The sequence below is a fragment of the Lineus longissimus genome, chromosome 18 (assembly GCF_910592395.1).
Source record: "Lineus longissimus chromosome 18, tnLinLong1.2, whole genome shotgun sequence".
Classification (NCBI taxonomy): Eukaryota; Metazoa; Nemertea; class Pilidiophora; order Heteronemertea; family Lineidae; genus Lineus; species Lineus longissimus.
The window spans coordinates 1,462,008-1,487,885 of record NC_088325.1 but is presented as its reverse complement, the minus strand read 5'-3'; the positions used below and the strand labels follow the sequence as shown (position 1 = coordinate 1,487,885).

Genomic DNA, 25,878 nt, shown 5'->3' with positions numbered 1-25,878 from the left:
TAGAAAATGACCTTCATCCCACTGTCGTCTGCCGTACGCTTGAAAGTGAAAAGGTAGTCATCTCATAGAAAATAGTTATATGATGAAAAGGTATTACAGGCTTTTTCATAAGTAAATTTCACTGACATTTTGGGTCGTAATGTGATGTAAAAATCCTCTTGGGTCCCAAAATTATACAGGAGAACCTCTCTATTAAGGACACCCTCGGGACTGACCAGTGATGTCCTTCATAGAGGTGTCCTGATTAGATAGGTCAAATTAAATTGAAAGTACCACTTTGGGAGCAAATCTAGTGTCCTCAATGGAGAGGTTGTCCTTAATAGAGAGGTGTCCACTAAGGGAGGTTCCACTGTATGTAAGAAAAATCTAACTGTGAAGAAACTGGCTCAGTAGTTTTTGGACAGCATCCTAAAAAGGCAGTGACATTTACTTATGAAAAAGACTGTAGTCAATGTTACATTTACATGTAAAGACTTTATATTCCATCAAAATAGCCTTCCCCATATCTTGGAAAATCACATGCAATATCAAGCAACCCTTAAAGGGACTCTATAGACAGCAGCTAGGCAGGCAAGATAAAGTTACACAAAGTCGCCAATAGGTGTCTCTGCCATCGCAGAGTATGTCATGACTTTTCAACCTTGTGCAAGGAAGAATCCAACATGACCCAGTGCCCTTACTGTGTATATAAGTCACCTGAAGATGGCCAATTTAACCTCCCTGCTCCTGCCTATAGTCCCCCTTTAACCTTAGCAAATGTCAAAGTAGATTAAAGCCTCAGCCCAAAGATTTCACATACAGTTGAGGTCAAAAATTCCCGAAAAATTTATCACAGATGAAGATTGAAAGAACCAAGCCTCAATGAAATTGTAGACTGGTGTGATGTGGGAATCATGCAACCGTAAGAATCATGTAACCAACCATCATGCCTCAGTAGGCCTAAGCCTTTGCCTCAGATCACCCAACCACTCGCCATTGTCAAGTCATTGTTAAGTCATTGTAAAGTCATTGATCAGCACTATTGTCCAGTCCTACATGAATGTTCAGTCCTGATTCTAACTGATTCCATATTACATGACTATGATCTTGGATAACATTATGACCATGGTTATGGTTACATGATTCTGATCTTAGATTACATAGCTCAATTGACTCACAATAAACTCACCAATTAATATAGGGAAGAAATAAACAAAACATTGGATTCATCACAACTGGACCTATTCATCGAGTGGCTTGAATGAATTTCAGCCTGACCATGAATAAGAGAAATCGACTGCTTTTCTGATTTCATGCAGCGACCACTAAACGCAACTGTCACAGTTACGATTGTCAATGCCCCCCCCCCCCCGTTAGCTCAACTGAGTGATAGAAGTACCCAGGACAACAGTGCCACCAGCGCCCTCTTTACCTTTGTTCTAATAATCTCTTTATCGCTATCAACGTCCCGTAAGACGTCGAAATCATCCTCGTCCACCGAGCTCGAGTCGTCCTCTCGCGGTGGGATGCGGTGCGGAATTCCGTTACTGTCCCGCTCAAAGTTAGCTCCTGCGGAAAAGAATATCGTTTAAGATCCAGGTCATTTTGGCTTTATTCTCTTGTTGGCCTTTCTAATCAAATTTGCTTTGTTGTTCACAAGTTTACTCAACTAACCTCAAGTTAACTGGTAAAATATTAACCCGTTTGGGCCGGATCGTGCCACATGGCATGATGGCCACGATTGAGCCACTGCCATTGTATTGAATACACATTGAAGTGTAGTGTGTAAATCTTAGTATAGATGGCTCTGCTGCAGCTCTGGAATTTTTGGAGGTCTGTGAAGCTCTACCCTGTTTTTCACCAGGTTTTTTTCTGCGGAGTCGGTGAAAGTTGGGGAAACTTTTTTTCAGAAAATAAAGTCAGGTCCCAAAGGGTTATTCAACTAACCCTGAGCACACTGGGAAAATATTAAAGTGCATATTGTCCCAAAATTTTGTTAGCTTTCGATTCTGTAACAAATTTCAATTTTTTGAACAAACGGTTTAGGCCTTTTACAAAGAGAAGAAGTACCTGTTGGATTTGGCACTGAGCCCATTTCTTTCTCTTGTCGATTGACTAAAATAAACATTGAAGAAAAAAGAGACAGTAAACATACTGGTGAAATGTACAACACTGAAAGTGAAGAAGATTTGTAGAGATTTGGTGCAAGGATTCCCAACAACATCATTTGGGACACACACTGCTTTCCTTAATTTTGGCTAATTCAACCGAAACATTTTGCAACTTTGTGAAAATCTCTGTGAAAACTGTTCCAAAGTTAATCATCTGTTAAGGATTGAATACTCACAATTCAACTACCACTTTGGAAATGTGTTAAACCAAATTTTTACAATATCTGGCCCAATTCTATTATTGGCACGCACAATTCTGTGATAACCAAACATAGGCAAAGGTTTGCATCATAGAATCTATGATGAATGATTATTATCATGGATTCCATAATGGCATATTCTACAATGGCCAATCACAGATTCTATAATGGCAGATTCTATAATGGCCAAGCACAGATTCTATAATGGCCAATCACAGATTCTATAACGGCAGATCCTATAATGGCCAATCACAGATTCTATAATGGCCAATCACAGATCCTATAATGGCAGATTCTATAATGGCCAATCACAGATCCTATAATGGCAGATTCTATAATGGCCAATCACAGATTCTATAATGGCCAATCACAGATTCTATAATGGCCAATCACAGATCCTATAATGGCAGATTCTATAATGGCCAATCACAGATTCTACAATGGCCAATCACAGATCCTATAATGGCAGATTCTATAATGGCCAATCACTGATTCTAAAATGAAAACATTTGTATAAAATGCCTCGTGCTTGATATTCGGCACAACAATCACATGCTATGTGGAGATAGGCCTCTAGGCTTGTATTGACACCAATGTGAAAAGATAAAATACAGTGCAAGAGACGAATTTGATTTATGATAATATGAAATGTATTTGGAGGCAGTTATTTGCAAAGCAAAAAAGATTGACGTTATGAAAATGTGTGATGGAAATACAGATACAGGGAAAAGACTTTCTGAAGGCCGCAACACACGGTGAAGATCGCTGATCAACAGTGAAGGCCATAGCACACAGGCCATCAAATGAGATGCAATCATCACATCAGTTATAGTGGAACCTCTCTAAGTGGACACCTCTGACACTCTCTCTAATGAGGACACCGATTTTGGTCCCAGATTGGTCATATTCATTCAATTTTACCTCGGTAATCAGGACACATCTCTCCTAAGGACAGCAATTCTCAGTCAGAAGGTGTCCTTATAATTGGGACCAAAATTAGCTATTTTTGTCCAAGTTTACCTCTATAATCAGGACACCTCTTTCTAAAGGACAGCATTTTTAGTCTGAAGGTGTCCTTTATAAAGACGTCCATACATAAAGTTTCTTTTGTTAAAATTGTTTTTGCAAATTTGTCCAATTTTTTTAAAACAAAGGAATTTTTCGTTGCTTTGAGAACTGCGATCATTTTGTGTGTGGGGGCCTTAAGATTCTTGAAGGGCATAGCAAAGGTGAAAGTCTTAGCCAAGACTTTGAAACTGATGTAAAATGTTCCCAGCTCATCATACCTTGGAAATTATCAAACCTAGAGTATTGTACAGTGTCGGAGAAGTCGGTGAACCCTGGAAGAGGGGAAATAGTGCAAGGGGCTGTGGGGTACAAGGACGATGAAGAGGATGAAAACCAAACACATCATAACACCAATGTTTGGGTAACACTGATCAGTTTTCGAAACTTTTTTGCGGAAAAAAACGGACGAAATTGTTCGAGCATATCTTGAAGGAGCTTCAATGCGAGATGTCATCAGTTTCATCAGACACGATCAAGGTATGAAGTGTCTGACGTCACTTGTGACATCACGCAACACTTGATCCGTCATGCGATCAGAGGTTTCGCGGACCAAAAACATAATTTTTGCGAGTGCCGTCGTCAGGCCTTGAACAAAGGTGGCAAATCTGATTGCTGTTTGCAAGAAGACTCTCTCTGTATATACAACATCACTAACAAACAACAAAGGGAATATTTTCACTTCTTATCTATCCCAAAACAAGAGGGTCAACCTCTGGATTATATCTCAGTGCCCTAACCCACCTGTGGGGCTCGTTGTCCCATAACTCGAATCCCCATTGGTGGTATTCAAAATTGGAGCCTCAGCTGAACCAGTGCCTGAAGAGAAAAAAGCCAAACATTCAGACATGTTAGAAATCAAAACAGAGAATAAATTCATTGAGACAGAATTTGGGCCGATTTTAGTTTTCTACACCAAAAGCTTGGCAACTTATAAGAAATCTGGAAAAGAACTTGGATATTTTAGTAAGCAATCAAAATTTACCAATCCAAGGGTACCCCACTGATGGGACATAAGACCTTCAATATTTATTACTATTAGATTTAGTACATCAATATTAAGGACACCCCTGATGAATGCTGTTCTATAATAGAGAGGTTTCTTATGAACCCTGTGGAATGCCAATCATAGTACATTTATAAGCTGTGTATTGTATATGAATGAGAAAACACAGAAAGAGTTTAAACATTTTGTAGAAATAAGCCCGATGACCTTGCCAGCATGCAAATAATTGCCACTTCATCAATTTTCAAAATTCAAAGTTCAAATAAATTCTGAGAGAGTATTAAAGCTAAGTTGCATCATGCTTGTAAATGACTAGCAAAAAAGCCTACGGTATATGATAGAGCTAGTCCGTAGCTAAATTATCACATTTGCACAAAATCTTCAAAATCCAATAACACCCAAACCCTACACATCAAAAGCTGTAAAAAGAGCAAATTATAATCTTAATAAAGCTAAAATATCAAAAAATCCTAATTCTCATCCTGTGAATGACTTTTCTTAGTGCTTAAATAAATATTAGGTTATCAACATTTGTCCCACGTGCAATGATGAAGACTTTGGGCAAAAAAAACCTCTGAAAAATAGCCTTTTCAAGGTTTTCATAAACTTACTGCTAACCTATGAGCTAATTTGGTCCGGACCATTCCAGACAATCTCCGTAACCACTACCAGGTGCAACCCCATAGATCCCCTCTCCCTGATTCAGAGAGTAAGGGTACCTCAATGACCATCATGCACTCATAGTCATACCTCAACTAAAGCACTGCGCAAACTAAAATCGCCCATTTGCAAAGTTCTTGTTTGCAAAAGTGCTTGACAGCCCGAAACTTTCACTAAACTGTGCTAAACTTACTACTTTTTAAGAGTGCTAAACTTACTTCTAATACAACCTCTAACACATAAAACAATGTGTTTTGACTGCTAAAACAGTTGATTATACCACTAAACTTGATCCCCAACACCCAAATTCATCCAAATATAGGTGGTCTTACTGTACCTTGTGGCATAATTTCTTTTTCAATATCAAACTCGTCAGGGGAACTATCGCTATCAGTGGGGGTAGGTGTACCTACAAGTCACATAAAACACGGCACTGAGAGCTGAGATTGTTATGGGGTCATCCGAGGCATGGACAGCATAAGCTGAAAGACGTGGAGCTGGAATCCATAAGTGTAAATAGGCCATTTTAATCGTGGACAAACGCGTCGTGAGCATACCCTGCTATACAGAGCATACCCTGCTATACAGAGCATACCCTGCTATACAGAGCATACCCTGCTATACAGACAGGAAGAACAGTCCACTTGATACGTCCTTTGTTATTTAGGGTGAAAAAGTGCACAATTTAATGCTGCTGGTTTACAGCTGATAAAAAACATGCCAAAATTTTACTGAGACACCCTGTATTACAAAAAATGTGATGAATGGATCTTCTGCATGGGAGTATAGCTGGTATGCTTGTACACATTGCTGTAGAATAACACGTCTTCTGCAAATCAATCGATTTAAGCAAATCTTACAGACCCCTTGAAAAATATAACTTGATGATACAAAGTTATTTTTCCAAGAGAGTTTTCAAGCTTAATTTTTTTAGACATTACACCCCCACTTTCTGAAGTGGACTGTTCTACTGCATAAACTGGAAGAGTCCATACAGGGAAATGGGGATGTAAAAGTCAAATCTTTCTGATGGTCACACACTTTTTTCATTTTGAAGCTTAATGCAACTGAATCCGTAAAGACAACAAGGGAAATAAAATAAGATTTGCTCAACTGAACTGCAACACAATCGAATATTTTCAGAAGCAAATTGACAATTTTAAGACTGCAACTAAATGTCTAAAATAAGCTTGGAAACATCGTAAGGTGAATTTGTACTCCGGTGGGCAACCATCACTGGCGTCAAATAAGTGACCACCCTCAAGTAGTTGTTGTTTGACCAGACTAATTCGGTGCCAAACTCTGCTAGGTCGCTAAGGCTAACACATCATCCATTATAGAAATGAAACATTGTAACGTAGGTGTTTCAGAATACATGACAATCATGCATGAAAGATTCGTGAACGAATTTCTGACATTGAACCATCGAGGACTAGAGTATAAATTCACCTTAAGGCCCAACTCCACATGGGCAATTTGTAATTTAACGCTCCAACTGAGAGGTATGGACTTGATCCAATAGTTCAACTGCCTCATTGTTAGCACACCACAATGCCTGTGTACAGAGCGTGAATCACAGCAAATGCTTATGTGGAGACAGGCCTTAGTGCCCAGGCCCAAATCCACATCAATTTGAGATTTCAGGCTGGATTTCATCAGGCACCAACTTGATCCAATAGTTCATTTGTCTCATTATAGGTAGGAACACACCACAATGCTTATATACAGAGCGTAAATCTAACGATAAATGCTTATGTGGAGATAGGCCTTTTTGCCCAAGGCCCCAATGTTATAGAAATTGAGAATCTTCCCACAAAGAGATCACAGAGAAAAAGATGAAAGGCATGCTGTGAACTGTAGTAGACGAACAACCATACCGAAACACTCGGCCATGCAACTGTCCGCTGTAAAGAGGATATGGGAAGGCCTTATTATTTATTATTCAGTTGGCAATCACTCATTGCTCATTATAAAATCACTCCAAAACACTTTATAGGCTTAAACTCAGCCATCACCTAATGGAAAGAAGGACAAGCTCCCTAAACTCTAGGCAAAAAATTTACTCTTAGGCATTACCAGGAATATGGGAAGGACTTATTATTATTCTGTTGGCAATTACTCATTGCTCATTATTCTGGTAAAATCACTCCAAAACACTTTATAGGCTTAAACTCAGCCATCACCTAATGGAAAGAAGGACAAGCTCCCTAAACTCTAGGCAAAAAATTTACTCTTAGGCATTACCAGGAATGGGTAAGGGGTTTTGGTTGACCAAAGGGACCACCATTTTGGCTAGAACTTAAAATCCTAAAGCAATCAGAACTCCTTCAAAACGAAGTGAAGGCCTATTTAAAACATAGGTAGATGTTCTCTGGAAAACAAAGAACTGACTCTCACCCTTGAAATTGGCTTTCACTTCATGTTGAAGGAGTTCTGATTGCTTTAGGATTTCAACAGTGAGACAGAATGGTGGTACCTATGGTCAACCCTCTACAGGGTGGCCCAGAAAGGTTTTCCCTTGCACAATAGAGTTCTATTGTGTATTCCTTGTGTGAGGGAAAATAATTCCGGGTCACCTTGTAGTTGGAGAATGTCTACCAAGTCACTCAGAATCTTCGATACTTTCGTTTGATACAATTATTTGCGGAGTGAGTGCTGTAAGAAAAAAATACAGGTTGTGTGACGAAACTGATGTCAACAAATTGGGCCCAACTTAGTAATGCCTATGTTATCAAGAATAAATAAACACAAGTCTTTTTGATTCTTGATAACATCTATCAAAGCCCAAACAATAAAACAACAAAAACATGCTTGATTCTGCATACCTAGCATTTTTGCACTTTCTGAAACCAAACGATAGGAAAGTTTTAAAACATGCAAACATTTACAGCACAAAAACAATAAGCTGATGAGAAAAAGAGAAAACCAGATGTCCCTCGCGTCTGGCTCGAAAGACGATGTTTGGGGTGAAATCACCGTGAAATAAGCCCAAATTATGGAAGGCGTCCCAGATGAAGTAATTGACAAGCCTGAAGGCATTTAACCAATGATCAGGAATGATGCACTCTTAAAGGCCTACTTCACTAAAAAATTTGAAAATTTGAATTTGAAATTACAAATTGTGAAAATACATACTGAATGCTAGCTTTAACAATGGTGATGTGTAGCATGTGATACAAATCACTTCTTGATTTTATCAAAAATAGATCAAAAGCGCAAACACACTAAATTTCAATCTAAGATCACCAAAAAAAAGATTTGAGACAGAAATTTTGAAGAGAAATTTGTATACAACATTAAATGCATCACAAACAGCAAATCCAGACATAAAGCGTTAAAATTTTAAGAGAAAGTACGATTTATTGAAATCATTTTCTGGCAATCTTGTCAGTTTTTAAATACACACCTTCCTCGTCCCTGACATCTTCTGGGCCTTTTCGCCGACGGTCGCTGAAAATAAAATTTGAAATTTATGTTTTGTAGCCCTAAACATCAAACTTTTGTTTCTTATTAATATTGAGGGGCAGCGGTGGCGCAGTAGAAGAGAGTCGGCCTCATGCTCAAGAGGTCGTGGGTTCGACTTCCGGGCGAGTCAATGCTTGGTTCCCCTACTGGTCTAGTTCAGGTGAGCACCTACTGGTTGCTCCTTGAAACCCCTGATTGATTTCTGTGGAGACAGGGGTAATAATATGATATCCCAAAGCGCTTTGAGCAGGGAAACCTGGAAAATCGCTTTATTATAACTCAATATTATTCATTATTTTCATAATTATTCTAAGAATGCAATACGATAATTTTAGATCTGCATGAAATTTCAACCAACAGGTCAAACAAGTGATTGAAACCTGCGACTGGCAATAAAAATTGCATGCAATTATTATTGCACGGAATGAGTAAATCGTTCGATCAGAAAAATCCCAGACTTACCATATATGATAGACGAGGGACACTAGGATAGATGCTACGTAGAACAGGAGGAACCAAGCCACGGCACCAAACACAGCCACATAATACTGATCAGCTGGAAAACAAAATAGAGAAAATTAGATGATACAGTCGAACCTCCCTTAGCGGACACCTCTCTATTAAGGACAACCTCTCTTATAAGGATACCAGTTTTGGTCCCAAAACTGGGTCACCCAAGGTCCTAACTCAGAGCGAGAGATCACATTTTACCGGTATACTTACTACTTATGCTTGGTTCGATAACTACTGTGATATTTTTCACCCGCTGGTGTTGGGCCTGACTCGAACCACCTGAAAGGAAGAGGAAGCCAAGATTATTACAATGAGAGGAATCGGATTGATTTGCTGCATAGAGAAGGAAATAGAATATCAGTTCGGCAAACGTCAAAACTCGGCAGCGATGCCGTCTGAGGCAACCGTTGCCGTAAAGTGACACTTCCGGTGAAAATTGACACCACAGCATTGAGTAAGTGTATTAGAATTGAACCTCCATCAGTTGGTCTGACGCCACATTTCAGTGGAGGCCATTCTGAAAATTGAGAATTTTCAAAAATGCGTGGATAGACTTACATTTCCTTGGGTAAATATTTAGATCAATACCAGCTGCCCCCTATTAATCTATAATGGAACCCCCGATCGGCAGCGCTCGGCCCCGAAGTTATCCCGAAGCTGAGGGATGCCGCGTGAGGCATCCGAGGGATGCCGTATAAAGCAACCGTTGCCGTTAACAGCAACGAGGGATTCCTCGAACGGCATCGCTGCCGAATTTTGACGTTTGCCGAACTGATACAGCTACTTCTATGTTGACTGTTTTGCTTTGCCAACTGGTATTTACCGATTGAGGCCTTTCACACTTAAAAATCGTTAAGTGAGTCTAATCACTGCAATCAAAAGCTTCAAGTAAACCGTGAACATCTTAAATCCCACTTTGGGAAATCCCAGCTAATATGATTACCATAACCACAAACAAATTTTCCAAATGAATGCACAATATAACCACGCCAATACGCTATTATAGACCGGGAAGCAGTCTAAATATGCCCTGCATCACCATTTATACGTGACAATGACGAATTCAGGTGCGAAAGCTACTCAAATTCATTTCAGGTCTTTTGGGTATTGCCCTGCATCACCATTTATACATGACAATAACAATTCAGGTGCGAAGCCACTAAAATTCATTTCAGATCTTTTGAGTAAACACAATTCTTTCTGATGGTTTTTGCAATCAAAGTTACAAGTATTCAAAGAGAGCACTACATGTAATTACACAGTTGTAAGCAGAGTGATTTCTCTGGGTTGACCATCACCCAGTCTGATTACATGTTGAGAATCAAATAAGCTTTACTCACTAAGGAACAAAAGCCAGTCCTAAACAAACACTGACCTCAACAAGGGTCAGTCTTCTCTCTGGGTTTGCATTGAAACAGCAATGGTATTCATTCCCAATCCACTGTCAACTTCGTTTTGCCATAAATAATTAGGAAGTGACTACTTGGCAAGCCCGGCTTACCAAACAGCGACTTTTTCTTGTCCTGAATGGAGAGCCGAACTCATTAATATTAAAGTAAAGTCTCCAGCTCGCCAAACAGGGTAGATTTTTTAACTGTTTGGCAAGCCCGGCTGGCCGAACAGGGTGGCTTTTTAGTGCTGTTTGGCAAGCGGCTCTCCAAACAGAACAAAAAAAGATGCCTGTTCGGCGAGCGGCTTGCCAAATAGACCCGGCCAAATAAATAACTCTTTCCTTGGAATGGCTTTAGCCACATTTGCACTGTACTCCACATGTATGCATGTCACGAATCAATATGCAAATCTCCTTCAATTTGATCTGCATGCGACATGCATATGGCACCATAACTCAAAGAACCCTGACAGACAAGGACAGAATGAAGCAAAGCACAAAACAACATGCAAAACTACTGTGACGGAATTTCTCAAATGCGTTCCAATAAATGGTGTGGGAAACCTAGGTTTGAACATTTTGAATTTTTTAGAGATGATACATGATTCCAAAGCTGACTGCCATTGTGATTTCACCTGGGTGGCTAACTATGACTTTAATTTTTCCCTGTCTGATGTCACAGTTAAGAGCTCCCCCTCTCTCCACAACCTGTCACCCACCTCTGTGTTAGACCCAACGTTTTCTGGACGTCTTTTGGCCACAAGGTCCTAGGAATCATCTTCTCTGACTTGAGGAGCCTAGTGGTTAACACTGCAGGCTACCACGCAATAGGGCCCGTTCGAACCCAAGGAGGGCCCCGAGTTCGAACCCAAGGAGAACCCAGGATATGTCTTCTGGATGAACCAGCTTGGACTTTTCACAGTCCTTTGAATGAAACTTAAAACTGAGTTTCCTTGTGTCTGGTGTCTATGTCAGAGCAATCAAAAGATCCCACCAAGTGAGAAACGAGAGTAGCTTGCGTGGACTCTACCTCTGGTCAGAGAAGATCCCACCAAGTGAGAAACAGGAGTAGCTTGCGTGAACTCTACCTCTGGTCGGAGAAGATTCCACCAAGTGAGAAACAAGAGTAGCTTGCGTGGACTCTACCTCTGGTCAGAGAAGACTCCACCAAGTGAGAAACAGGAGAAGCTTGCGTGGACTCTGCCTCCGGTCAGAGAAGATTCCACCAAGTGAGAAACAGGAGTAGCTTGCGTGGACTCTACCTCTGGTCAGAGAAGATTCCACCAAGTGAGAAACAAGAGTAGCTTGCGTGGACTCTACCTCTGGTCAGAGAAGATCCCACCAAGTGAGAAACAAGAGTAGCTTGTGTGGACTCTACCTCTCTGGTCAGAGAAGACCCCACCAAGTGAGAAACAAGAGTAGCTTGCGTGGACTCTACCTCTGGTCAGAGAAGATCCCACCAAGTGAGAAACAAGAGTAGCTTGCGTGGACTCTACCTCTGGTCAGAGAAGACCCCACCAAGTGAGAAACAGGAGTAGCTTGCGTGAACTCTACCTCTGGTCAGAGAAGATCCCACCAAGTGAGAAACAAGAGTAGCTTGCGTGGACTCTACCTCTGGTCAGAGAAGACCCCACCAAGTGAGAAACAGGAGTAGCTTGCGTGGACTCTACCTCTGGTCAGAGAAGATCTCACCAAGTGAGAAACAAGAGTAGCTTGCGTGACTCTACCTCTGGTCAGAGAAGATTCCACCAAGTGAGAAACAGGAGTAGCTTGCGTGGACTCTACCTCTGGTCAGAGAAGATCCCACCAAGTGAGAAACAAGAGTAGCTTGCGTGGACTCTACCTCTGGTCAGAGAAGATCCCACCAAGTGAGAAACAAGAGTAGCTTGCGTGGACTCTACCTCTGGTCAGAGAAGATCCCACCAGGTGAGAAACAAGAGTAGCTTGCGTGGACTCTACCTCTGGTCAGAGAAGATCCCACCAGGTGAGAAACAAGAGTAGCTTGCGTGGACTCTACCTTTGGTCAGAGAAGATCCCACCAAGTGAGAAACAAGAGTGGTTTGTGTGGACTCTACCTCTCTGGTCAGAGAAGACCCCACCAAGTGAGAAACAAGAGTAGCTTGCGTGGACTCTACCTCTGGTCAGAGAAGAACCCACCAAGTGAGAAACAAGAGTAGCTTGCGTGGACTCTACCTCTGGTCAGAGAAGATCCCACCAAGTGAGAAACAAGAGTAGCTTGCGTGGACTCTACCTCTGGTCAGAGAAGACCCCACCAAGTGAGAAACATGAGTAGCTTGCGTGGACTCCCCTCCTTGCTGAAAGGCCCTTGGCATAATGGTCAATGAGATGACCGCGTCCTGGTACATGTATGGAGAGAATCAGCGACAGATTTCGCCACTGGTTTAATCTCTGCTTTGCCCTAACGCGTAAATGTCACCTTATCGGAGAACTCGAGTCATCAAGTGGCGTAATTAATTGTCTCTGCACCATACTACTCTGAATTGAATAGCGGACATAAGACCAAAGTATAATGTCATTAACGCTGTGATTCAATTCACCATGGAAACGGACTGATATAATGTGGGCATTCTGAGAAGAATCAGAGCTTTGTTGGATGATGAATCTACAAGAAGGGGGAATGGGGGAACCTTTCGCGATTTTCCACGTCTTAAAAAGGGCCAAATTTCAGTTCTCCATAGCAATTTTGTCCAAATCCAACATTCTGAACATCAAGGTTTGAAATATTGTGTTATTTAGGTGGTTTTTTGGAGTTATCTCGATCCTATCCTATTACCAAATCCTATAACTTGGGTTTGGGTCAAAGATTTTAAAGATCAATTTTGGTGTCTTTAAGAAATTCGGTCACAGAGCTAAACTAATCAACAAAGAAGATAAGAACAGATATGAACGCAATATTGAAACAGAAATATAACAGCTGGTGGACAGAACACTATCCCCAAAAGCATCGTAGCTGGCACATTAATGTAGGAGGAAACCTACAACCGGTGCATCAACCAACAGAATGGAAGAACATGAGGCATTCAGCAGTGACAGGTATAGTTCAGCTATCCTGAAGCGGTTGAGCTCTTTCATTACCAACATGCAAAAGATAAAACGCGTATTCTTGCAAAGTTTCTTGAGATGCTCATCAAATGTCGCATTACTTGTTACCCCATGCCCTTGTGGTTGCCAAAGACCAGCATTCTCCGAGGTTTCCAAGACTAGCACCATCACAGGGGCAGCGGAAGCACAGTGGACAAGAGTCGGCCTCATGATCAAGTGGTCGTGGGTTCGACTCCCGGCCGAGTCACTCCTTGGTTCCCCAACTGGTGAGTTCAAATGAGCACCTTCGGGTTGCTCCTTGAAACCCCTGATTGATTTCTGTGGAGACTGGGGTAAAAATCTGATGTCCCAAAACGCTTTGAACAGTGAAACATGGAAATGTGCTATTACTATTATAGTGTGTAGTGCACCAACTCACAAAAAGTCTTGCAAATCCTGGGACTAATGCCATAGGGAAATCTCTACCCGTAAGTCATTTTCTTTATGATCACTGTACTCTTACTGGAGTTGTGGACTCTTATCGGGTTGTTAATGCGGGTTTTCTTGAGCTAATCATAGCAGTGATTCACACCACTGGGGATGGTGATCATGAAGTCATCCAAGGACTGACACCGCTGGGAAAGAAGATACTTATTTGTCTCCAATGGTAATAAATCAGCTTTCTTTGTACTATAACAAAATTCTTTCATCCAGACAACGGTTTCCGAAAGCCATGAAGCTTTTTCTGCTTCATTTGATTACTTCGTAGTTCATGGGATGCGTTTGGGATTTTTTGTTGGGGAAATTATAAGAATGATTTAACGCCCGAGAAGTGATAACATTAGGTCAGGGATTAATGCCTTATGGACATTTGCCATTTGTCGCTAATGGAAGAGACTTGCTTTTTTCTTGGAAATTGTTCATATTATGACGTCTTTCTGTGAGCCCAAGGGATCTTTCAGTCTTAGATTCATAGCAACTGCCAAGTTTTTCATGAGGAAAATCAAATGCAACTTCCCTTAGCAGACACCTCTCTAATAAGGACACTGTTTCTATTGAGCACACCAGTTTTGGTCCCAAATTCTCAATTCAATTTGACCTCTCTAAACAGGACACCTCTCTATTAAGGACAGTGCTTGTCAGTCCTGAGGTTGTCCTTAATAGAGAGGTTTAACTACAGTAGAACCTCCCTTAGCGGACACCTCTCTACTAAGGACACCCTCTCTATTAAGGACACTAGTTTTGGTCCCAAATAGGTCATTTACATTCATTTTGACCTCTCTAATCAGGACACCTCTCTATTAAGGACAGTGCTTGTCAGTCCTGAGGTTGTCTTTAATAGAGAGGTTTAACTATACTTGTAATGGTAACAGCTGAGAGTGGCCACCGTTGAAAATCTGGATAAATGTTGCAGACGCGTTCTCCAAGGCAGAACTATAAATTTCTATCAGATTTCTTTGAAATGACTTTTTGGGCCTAAAGGTTTAGTAAAGGAGTCTCAATTTTATGAAAACCGGGCTAGGGGTACAGCACTAACTAAGAACAGGGATTTTACGTTGTGATTCGAGAACATGTTCAAACATTCTAGAAATGAGGACAGGGAGGAACAGGGACTCGTATAAAGCCGTGACAAGCCACAGTCGATGAGCAAGACAAGAAACTTGAAAACCTTAACCAGAACAAGTATTAACGCGTCATCATTATAACCACCTGATCTGACGAATCTATTATTATGCGGTGAAAGGTCCCCTGGGAAAAATAGCATAAACATATAAACATAAATATACGACTTACAAGGTCAAACGTTACAAAAAACATTGATGTTAGTTGCTACTTGTTCAGAAATATGACTTCACAACATAATGTCAAGCGTAATACAAAAACAGTGATGGTTGTTGCTATATTTCTCAGACAACAGGTCATGTGCGTTGAAGAAATTGAAACAATAAAGGTATTAACCAAATGAATATGAAATTTAAAGAATGTGTTTGAAAATATGACTTCACAACAAAATGTCAAATGTAAAAAACAGTGTTTTGTTGATATATTTCTCAGACAACAGGCCATGTGCATTGAGGATATCAAAATATACATGTGCATGTATGTGCCAAATAAAATTGACATTTAAAGAATCTGAAAGGAAATAATCCTTTGAAAATTGTTCGAAATTTTTATTTAAGACCTACCTGAAATAGGGTGAATGACTTCTATAAGACTACACTCAAAGTCTATCGGCTTAACTACAAAAACTACGTAAAACATCCCCTCTTTATAATCTTTTTTCTGAAAATGAAACGAAATATAAAAATACCCGGTACTCATTCTTGTGAAATAAAAGAAAGAAGAATGAAGCGTGCAGTTTATACAACCATGAAAATTAAAATCCTAATATTGGATATTCTTGCGATTAAAGTCAATATATTTCGTTGACGTGCAACTATTTTCGTGCGAAAGTTATGATAGCTTTCATCGTAGTAGTCGTAGACTAGTGTTAGCTGCCTTGGAGGAGGAATAGGGTAGAATGGGGTAATCGTAGCCCCGGTTTATTTGTAGCCCCAGTTTATATGTAGCCCCCTGCATTGCTTGATGCATGGGGATATCAATCAATATCTAGGCAGGGGCTACAATTAAACCGGGGCTACAATTACCCCATTCTACCTTACTCCTTGGGGGAATAACACCACCAAGTGAAGAAGAAGAAGATGAAGACTACGATTGGCCAGACTGTTTACCTGCACAGTAAGAGCAGCAGTTTTGGTCATCGTCTGGTACGTGCCGGTGAACTGAACGTTCCGATCTAGGTCGAACACGGGACACTGAAAAAAATCATAAACAGATCACAAATTTACATCAAGGCACAGTGGAAACATCAGGCTCTGTCACCTCTGAGGTCCCGGTTCAATTCCCGGTACACTCATGTGACAGAGAGGGCGACACTCTTCGACAGCATAGGTTCCCTCCCGGGTCTCCGGTTTCCTCCTACTTACATTACAATCCCCCAATATTGTTTATAGAGCTAATAATGTCCTCACTGACGCTCAGCTCTCAACTCAATATTCTTTTTGAATCTCAAACTTACAATAAATTAGCTATATTGGGCTGCATATTTTTAAACACCTTGGTTACAATGAACCACAGTTCACAGTGTATAATGCACTATGCGCGCACTGTGCCTTGTCTTGACGACAGCAGTAAAGGTCGGGCAACCATACCGTGGTAATGGTTAGCTACAACACCTAGCGTAAAGACATCGAACTTCTGAAGAAGAATGGTGGAACCAGGTAACTATTAACATTGATTGTGTGAAAACTAACTTTATATCATAAATTTTTCATGACCAGATGAGCATTTTTGCACAGTTATCATATCCTTACATGTATGTCCTGCACAGAGACGACAGTACATAAGCTGTCCGACGACGTCACTTTGATTAAAACAGAGTTGATTCCGGGAGGGAACTCGTACTCAAAGTACTTCGGTTCTGACGGAGAAACAAGGAAGCCTAATTCCTTGTTTGTTCTGGAAAGGAAGGAGAAATGTGACAAAAACGCAACAAAAATTGCCGCTCTGCGGGACACTACAGTGTTATAATCAGTGTTGTTATTCATTGCTCTCTGTCACTGCTAATCAGAAAAGATCACCCATGACACTGTCGCTGTCAGAAGTGGCTAGCTCATCGTGTATTCAACACGCTACCATTAGCTATATTAGCGCGGTTAATAATTTGTAGCGCTACCTTGTTGATGAAAAGGACGGCAATCGCTATTCGTTGAGTACTGTGAATATTGTATCAACTGGACCCCGAGGAATACCATATCACAGTCCGATCTTGTGCACTATATTGACTGTAAATAGCTGTTTACGTGTTCATTATTTACAGGGGCCAGACTAGTTTTTGTTGATGAAATGGTGTACATGAGCGCAATTGAGTGGACAAATGATGGATATGATCACTATGAATAATATTATATCATCTGGACCCCTGGGACAACAGCAGTTACCATATGGCTGGACTGGTACACAATATTAACTTAGGTGCTCAGATTTTCATCATTCATAGGGACCACACATATTTTTGTTGAGGAAATGGTGGACAATTGTGATTTGTTGATTGGCATCAATATTTAACTGGACCCCATGGAATATAGCAGTTTCTACACCGCAGGACCGAGCAGAACACAATATTGATTGTAAATAGCTGGTTAGGCTTTCATCATTTAAAGGGACCTCAATTGTTTTTGTTGATGAAATGATGATTGACAATGCATAACATTACATTAGTTTCTTAAACCCTAACACATCAAGATAGAATATTTTCTGGTCAGTGTAAAGTGCCTTGCTCAAGATCACAAGCGAAACTTACGTCAACGGGAAATTATCATCCAACAGAGAAGCATTCATTGAGAAATTTGTCAGTTTCTTACTTAGACGCTGACACATCAAAATAGAATTTTTCTGGTCAGCGTAAAGTGCCTTGCTCAAGGTCATAAGCGATACTTACGTCAGCTGGAAGTTATGATCCAACAGAGAAGCATTCATTGAGAAGTCTGTGGGTTTATTAGACGACGATGACACATCAACGTAGAATGTTTTCTTCTCGGTATGGAGCTTGGAGTGTTTCTGGACCGGACACAACGTCCGGCTGACTGTGTAGTAGTCATAACTGGAATCAAAAGAGGGCACTAGTGAAATATCATGCGCGGCAGAACTGTATTTCAAAGCCTGTCTGTCTCCAGCCATTTTACAGAAAATGGATAAAGTCAATTAGATTTTGTACTCAAAGTTGACATGGCCGTCTACCACCAAAATTCTTTCCATCATTACAACCTATGTCTCAATTTCATTAGAAGACTTAAATGATGAGCGTAAGGACAGATTTGATGACTTTTTAATAGTCAGCCAAAATTCCTTCCATCAACAACCTATATTGTCTCAATTTCATTAGAAGATTTTATATAAATGATGAGCATAATGCCCGCCATACACGATGCCATTTTATAGTATAGCAAATGCTATACCATTTTTCGTCCAATTTAATTGGATGCAAATATTTGCTACCCCGCCGTACACCATCCTAATTATTTCATAGCAAATATTACCTAACATCAAAAATGGGATCGTGTATGGCGGGGTTATAATTTAATGTAGGATTGACCTTTTATTGGCTAGTAACATCAAATGATTTTAATGTCAAGTGTCATGTCTTGTTCAGTGTATTGTTCTTATGGCCTATATAGGCCCTCGCACTTCTAGTTATTGGCCTACGTGCTGCCATAACTGGGCTTGGTGTAGTAATGTGAGCCTTGCTCATGAACGCATCCAGATATAAAGGGTTTCGTTACATCAGGGAGGTTAATAAGGCTGGTTTATACTTCATAGCGATGCGTCGCACGGTCGCACGGGTCGCATTGATCGTTTGCCTGGTCGCCCTGATCGCTGTGAAATCGGACATGAGTAGATGACATCATCCGCAACGCACGTAGTACAATTGCGTGCACATCGCGCTATCTGACCTTGATTTATTTCGAGCAATGAACCACGCGGACAGCCCGGCGCAGGCCAAACCTACAAATTCACGTATGAAGTAGACCCGATAGACACGAGATGCTCGTCGCGCCAAAAGCATGCAGGGTTAATTGTACAATAATAATGCTATCCCGACATACACCGTATGATTTTATTGTATAGCATTTAATTGTACAAGAAAAATAGGACAGAACCTATTCGTGTATTTCTTGCTATACTAAAAAATTTCGACAAAGTTTCCCGACATACACGGTCCAATAAAATGGTATAGCATTTGCTATACTATACAAGAGGCCCAAGGGCCTGGCGCTCAGCTGAGTTGTTGCTGCGTTGTTCGTATATATTACATTACTCGTCAAACTCTACTAAACTAAGGACTCAAAGCCTAAGGATAATAGCTTCTGGATGTGTAACAGTGAATTGCGGTAGACTGGCGCAATCTACTTCAAGCAAGCTCCACCCTTGCAATGTGTGCGCAAACAGATAACCTAACCTATATTGGACCATCAATTCTACACACAGCAACATGATTCATCCTCAGCTGTTACCATGATGATGATGATGATGATCCTTTTCGCAAATTGGTCGTCTTCTGTCTTTCTTCCATACTTTAGTGCCACCGGATGTAGTCTGCCCTTGTGGAGGGATCCTTTCAGCTCCGGGACACAAGAATCCATGCGAATTGAATCACATGGAGAGACTAGCCCAATCACCCGCTTTTGGCTGGGTAGAAATGGGTAAATCTCGCAGACTGGACCTTAAACTCTACTGCCGACGTGTGAGGCCGGTCTGACAGATGAGTAAGTGGGGTCCACCTAATGCAGAAGGCACCAGTTTCCCTAACTAAAAGGGTAACATTATTGCCTAAAGGCCTGTGTACACTAGTAAAATATTAGCAACATTTTTACATTTCCAGTTGCAACAAATGTTGCAAAAATGTTGCGTAGTGTGTACAGAGCAAAACGCGTCTTACAACATGTTGTAAAATTGTTGCAAATTAAATGCAATGCAATTCTTTGTTGCATGTTGTAAAAATGTTGCAAACTCTTCAGCCAATCAGAAATAGGATTTGCGTCATGTGATCTACCGGAGTTCATGTGACTTGAACAAGAAGCAGGTATAGCAACTCTCAAGTGAGTGTCTTGCTTCGTAGGGTGATGAAACCTTTTCTAGAAGTTTTTGTATGACGGCTTGTCAGTCAGCCGCAACTCCTTTAGGCTGCGTATCCATAGGCTGTTCCGTGCCCTGCACAACATTCCCTTTTTACCGCCTGGCGCGCCACACGGACAATGAACCTTCGTTGGTGTTATTGATCGTTCCCATAGGTTATGCCGTGTCACATTGCAGGCATATATGCACTGTGGATTGGGAATATAGGCCCATATTGGGATTGAACATGTCCATTCTTTTGCGAGGGAACAACACGGAAGCAATGTCTGAGGCGAAATTAATTCAAGAGGTTCATCAACGGGAACTACTCTGGGACCCCGAAACTGATGATTATCATAACAAGCACGACCCTGTAATTTGTTGCTTAAAAGTCAGGTTTTATATACATGTACATGTCAATTTGATGTTGCAAGTGAAAATACAAGTTACTTGTATTTTCATTTTCAATATTCATAAGAAATTGTCTTCTGAAATAATGACAGCGTGCGGATAAACGCGATTGACTGCTGCGAAATGAGGACTACAAAGGCCTACATGACCAAAAAGGAATATCCAATGGAGACGCAGGGCATAAGCCGCACTTACACCACCTGAAAATGGACCACCAATCTTGGTTCGGGAACCAATGCCGCACCATCGAAAATCCACCAAGCGCTTACACCAGCGCTGCAGCTAGTTATAAAATCCGGCTACAGATGGCGCGCAAACAATAAGCAGAACGCAGAAAGCCTTGGCAGAAAGCGCCATTTTGAAAGCGCCGCCTGGAGCCGAACCATCTAACTAGCTAATTGCCGATCCATTTGCGCGTACACCACGACAAAGCCGAGCTTTTAACAAGCCGGGCGATTTGGACCATCAAGCTTGGTGGGACAAATTCGCTCGGCAATTTGTATCGGCAATGGATTGCCGAACCAATTTGTCGCGGCAATGTGGTGGTGTAAGTGCAATTGGTCCACCAATATATCGTGGTGTAAGCGCAGCTATAGTGCCAGGTCACAAGGCTGTTACGCCATAACGCCACACTACACAAGGGCATACCCTATGGATACGCGGCCTTAACAGGCAGTGGTATGCCCCATCATCCACCCTCATTTTGATCCAGGGCCTGGTCCATATTCTCTTTGGTTATTTCGCCGCCTCTTCCGTCTCTCAACAATGACAGCTAAAATTGCTGCAGAAGCACTCAAAACACATCTTCTCTCCTTGGAATCATCCATTTTCCCTCCAAAATACCTATTTCCCTTTGTTCCCACTAAAAAGTTTGCAACAATTTACCAACATGTTGTAAAAATGTTGCTAATTTGTTGCTAGTGAACACAGGGCCTTGAAGGGCTTGTTGCAAAATTGTTGTAAAAATGTTGGTAAAATGTTGGTAAAATGTTGGTAAAATGTTGGTAAAATGTTGGTAAAATGTTGCTAATATTTTACTAGTGTACACCCTGCTTAAGTCAAGTGAAACTCTTAACAAACCTTAGCAGAATGCCACCATTGAAATGTTGATAATAATGATAGCAAGTAAAAACTTTAAACAGATAGACTTGATTTTTTTAACCAACTGCCACATGTGGTTTTCTTTATTTAGTAAATTTTGAGGTAAGTATTACAGAATGAAATACTTGAATACTAGAATTGCCTGGCTCTTCTGATGATTGCACTGGTGAACACCGAAGTCGATGGGATGTGCAAAGTCATAGCTCGATCCTCTCTCTTGGTCATCTTTGAGATGTGGTCACCAAATATGTTCAAATGCAGCTGCAGATCATTCCTGTCCTGCAAAACATGATGAGGAGATAACATTTTAATTTTGATAGAATAGGTAAGCTAGCCAAGTTTTATATCAAAATACAAGGCCAACAACAACTGATAAGGCGCTAGGGCCGAATGATCAAGGAAGTTCATTGATGATATGATTGGGAATACATTGTGATAAGAGTGATGAATCGGCCCCGTTTGAAGCATTGTGCTATGTACAGTGTGCAAGTGTCAGTGTGTATCAGCTATCGCATTTATTGTTTGTTGACATTTCAAATCGCTGGAGTCGATCCTCAATTACACTGTTTATGTACATTGGCAACCTTACCCGATGATATCAGAACGATGTTTATTATTGTCTTGTTTATTCACATTAGTTCTGCTATGTGACAAGAGTTATTTGTTGAGAAATCCATGATTTAAAGCCGGACTTTGACATCGTTTCTCAGACCAACCAAGCTGCATTTCGCAGATCGTTTTTCAACGATCGTCGACGAACTATTTCAAATTAATCACATCCAATTAAACAATCCAAGCCTTCCCTAATGTCATCAACATGCAATAACACAAGCAGCCAAATATTATCGCCTATGAAATTGTGAATTTAATGAGAACTTACCTCTGAATTGACAGAACGCGATCTATTCCATAGCATGGTCTCCTTACGTCTGAACTGCGCAGACTCGAGACGTGACGTTCGCTGCACGTGTGATTGGACGTGGGATAACTCGCGCGAAATTTAAAATGCTCTTCTTGGAGGGTGCTCACTAAATTGCGCCAGTAACACCACCTGGTGAGAAATTCATGAACTACGCCTATTGATAATGAAAGAGAAAGCTTTGCTCTATAAAATTAGATTTGATTCATGATCCCCAACTAAGAAATCAGCTGCTGGAAAAGTTTTTGGAAAATTTCGCTCGGTGCCACCTAGTGGCCAAACCGCTCATCCTGCCGGACCCACATTTGGTCTATTCAGGAGTCCTGAAGGGTCTCAACGCCTCAGAGGGAAAATCTATCGCCTATCCGCCATAGTTTTGAAACGTGCCTGTTTAACGGACAGACAGACAGACAGACAGACAGACAGACAGACAGACAGACAGACAGACAGACAGACAGACGGACACTCATTCTACCATTTACTCATATGAATAGCTCAGCTTTTCAGCTGAGCTAAAAATGGGATCGTGTATGGCGGGCATAAGGATAGATTTTATGACTTTTTAATAGTCTAGTCACGAAGGAAGGAAGTGACCTAAAAAATGTAGAAACTGTGTCACCACAAGTGACAGATTACATGTAACAAAAAGATAATCAATTTTTACGTGTCCATATAGTTTTGTGGATATATCTGCATGTAAAAACAGTATAAAAACACTTATGTGACCCGACACACAATAAGCAGATTCATGCCACAGAGAAGATGAGTCTAAATGACACCAGGAGATAATGGAAGAAATTGATGTACTCAGATTTCACAAAAGGCTGACAGCATTGAAATGAACAACCAGTCTGTCTCAACCTGATGAACTCAGAGAGACGTCTGCCTGGTTTTGCTGTGACGGGTCGATCTCGATGGCCTAGTGGTTGAGGTGTCTTCCTTGTGAACAGAAGGTCGAAGGTTCAAGGCCCCCGGGTAACCTCTTCCCGATGCGGCCGGTTGGTTAGCCGCCAGCTAGTTTAATATAGGGTACAAACTACCTTCTCACCAGGTGCCTGGCATTAGAGAGAGGAGTTTGAAAGTAAAAACTGTCTCATGAGCCAAAGCTGGCTGGCCCTTTCATTAGGGATGACACTATAATAAACAAACTTTACTTGACTTTAATAGCATTCCGCGACGTTACTATTTATAGCTCACAAGGTCATTTGAATAAGATACTGATGACGTTTTAGTTACGTGACAGTCGGACATCGACACTTATTTCTACGCATTTGAGCTTATTTCAAAGTCAATTATCTTTGACCCTGCATTGTTTTTAGCATGAATGATACCATAGAGTCAGAGAGAGAAATATTCAGAACAATTATGTAGTATTTCCAACACTCGGACATGTGCCAGATTGAATCTAACTGCCCTAGTTAGAAAGCCTGAATCCATTACGAAACCCCATGTTTGTCCAACATTGCCTGTAATTCAGCGGTGGGGAAATAGAGGGCAGCAGCTGCAGTGACGTCATCTTCGCGGAATGCTATTACGTGAAATATGTGACTCGCTCTACCAAAACTAGGCGCTTGTCGCATCTGAACTTGACAGGTTGATACGGACTTGCTGTTCATTTCCCTATTGTAGACCTTTTGTGAAATGTGACCAAATCAGTTTGTAATAGATTTCACCAAAGGTCTACAATAGGGAAATGAACAACAAGTCCGTATCAACCTGTCAAGTTCAGATGCGACAAGCGCCTAGTTTTGGTAGAGCGGGTCACATATATGAACACAGTAGAGGAATTGGAAGACAAAACTTACACATTTTCTAAGAAGAGAGGCACCTGCCAAGATAATATACTCCGTTCTTGGCGGACGACAAATAGGACTGGGAAGTCTGGACTGGCATGAGGGCTTGTCACACGAATTCGAACAGCAGTGGTCTGGAAATATAGGAAACAGGGTCTCATTGAGAGGGCAGTCGCAAATACAATAGAACCTCTCTATTAAGGACACCTTTGGGACTGAAAAGTACTGTCCTTAATAGAGAGGTGTCCTGATTAGAGAGGTCAAATTGAATGGCAACAACCAATTTGGGACCAAAACAAGTGTCCTTAATAGAGAGGTTGTCCTTAATAGAGAGGTGTCCCGACTCCAAAGTATACCGCAAAATCACCATTCTCTGATAAACAAGCAAGTGACAAAACCTCAATAAACCACCTGAATACATGAATAGATAGAATCCTATCCCGTTGAGAAACATGAATAAATAATAGCCATTTTCATCATCGCTACTCAGGGGAACGTTTTTATCTGTCTTCATGACGCTCAAGCTAATATGATGAGTCAGCTAACAGGAGGCTAGCAGTAAAGACTAGCAGTAAAGAGGTTGCTGGTTCAATCCCAACTGTCAGCGTGGTGCAGTGGTTGGACTCTCGACTAGCAGTAAAGAGGTCGCTGGTGCAATCCCCACTGTCAGCGTGGTGCAGTGGTTGGACTCTCGACTAGCGGTCTAGAGGTCCGTGGTTCAATCCCCACTGTCACCGTGGTGCAGTGGCTTGGGCTCTAAACTAGCGGTCTAGAGGTCCGTGGTTCAATCCCCACTGTCACCGTGGTGCAGTGGCTTGGACTCTCAACTAGTGGTCTAGAGGTCCCTGGATCAATTCCCAGGTGGAGTGGTGCAGTGGGTCAGACTCTCGACTAGCGGTCAAGAGGTCCCTGGTTCAATCCCCACTGTCGGCAAAAGACTGTTGGGAAGTCTCTTGGCCAATGCCTTCCTCCACCAAGGAGTACAGCTGGGTACTGGTCAGAAATGCTCAGGACATTGGGGGATATGAATAAAGACGAGCAAATGCTTTTACTTCAATTTTGTACAGAAAGGCCTAGTGTATATGTACATGAAGTTTTAGATAAAAGCATTTGCTAGTCTTTATTCATATCACCCATTGTGCTGATTGAGCAGCTTATCGGAGGTCTACTGAAAGGAAGACAGACACATAACCCCGATGGGCCAGGTCGACCACGACACAATCAAAGATCTACTTGAGATGCCAGAGGGGAAAGGACCAAGGCATTTGCCTGAGTCGTTACCCTCCTGGTGTTGAAAGCAAGGCAAGGCAACATCGAATACAGAAGAAGAAGAAATTGAGCTAGCTTGCGGTAGAGAATAATTCCATCGAGGCTGATGAATTAATAATGGCCATTCTCACTATCACTGCTTGAGGGAATGTTTTTATCAGTTACCATGTCAGCAGGCTTAATATGATGACTGCTGCATATACCAGATTTCTGTCGTCT

The 25,878-nt window shown here is 41.3% G+C and overlaps 1 protein-coding gene across 11 annotated transcripts in view; it reads right to left on the bottom strand.

The window, feature by feature from the left end:
• LOC135502027 (SID1 transmembrane family member 1-like) overlaps positions 1-25,878 on the bottom strand; it is a 47,999-nt gene that overhangs the window by 13,235 nt on the left and 8,886 nt on the right. For 2 of the 11 annotated variants that reach the window (XM_064794464.1, XM_064794468.1), the window contains exons 2-17: positions 24,403-24,524; positions 17,993-18,154; positions 16,866-17,010; positions 16,224-16,307; positions 15,678-15,774; positions 15,202-15,240; positions 9,270-9,338; positions 9,009-9,102; positions 8,488-8,531; positions 7,907-7,924; positions 5,419-5,490; positions 4,160-4,234; positions 3,637-3,690; positions 2,050-2,094; positions 1,412-1,548; positions 12-38 (exon numbers count right to left, since the gene is read on the bottom strand). In XM_064794464.1, coding sequence (XP_064650534.1) covers positions 12-38; positions 1,412-1,548; positions 2,050-2,094; positions 3,637-3,690; positions 4,160-4,234; positions 5,419-5,490; positions 7,907-7,924; positions 8,488-8,531; positions 9,009-9,102; positions 9,270-9,338; positions 15,202-15,240; positions 15,678-15,774; positions 16,224-16,307; positions 16,866-17,010; positions 17,993-18,154; positions 24,403-24,524 — 1,284 coding nt within the window. Of the gene's footprint in view, positions 1-11; positions 39-1,411; positions 1,549-2,049; positions 2,095-3,636; positions 3,691-4,159; positions 4,235-5,418; positions 5,491-6,958; positions 6,986-7,906; positions 7,925-8,487; positions 8,532-9,008; positions 9,103-9,269; positions 9,339-15,201; positions 15,241-15,677; positions 15,775-16,223; positions 16,308-16,865; positions 17,011-17,992; positions 18,155-24,402; positions 24,525-25,878 lie in introns of all 11 variants that reach the window. The other 9 variants (XM_064794466.1, XM_064794472.1, XM_064794470.1 and 6 more) reach the window with 8 other exon arrangements.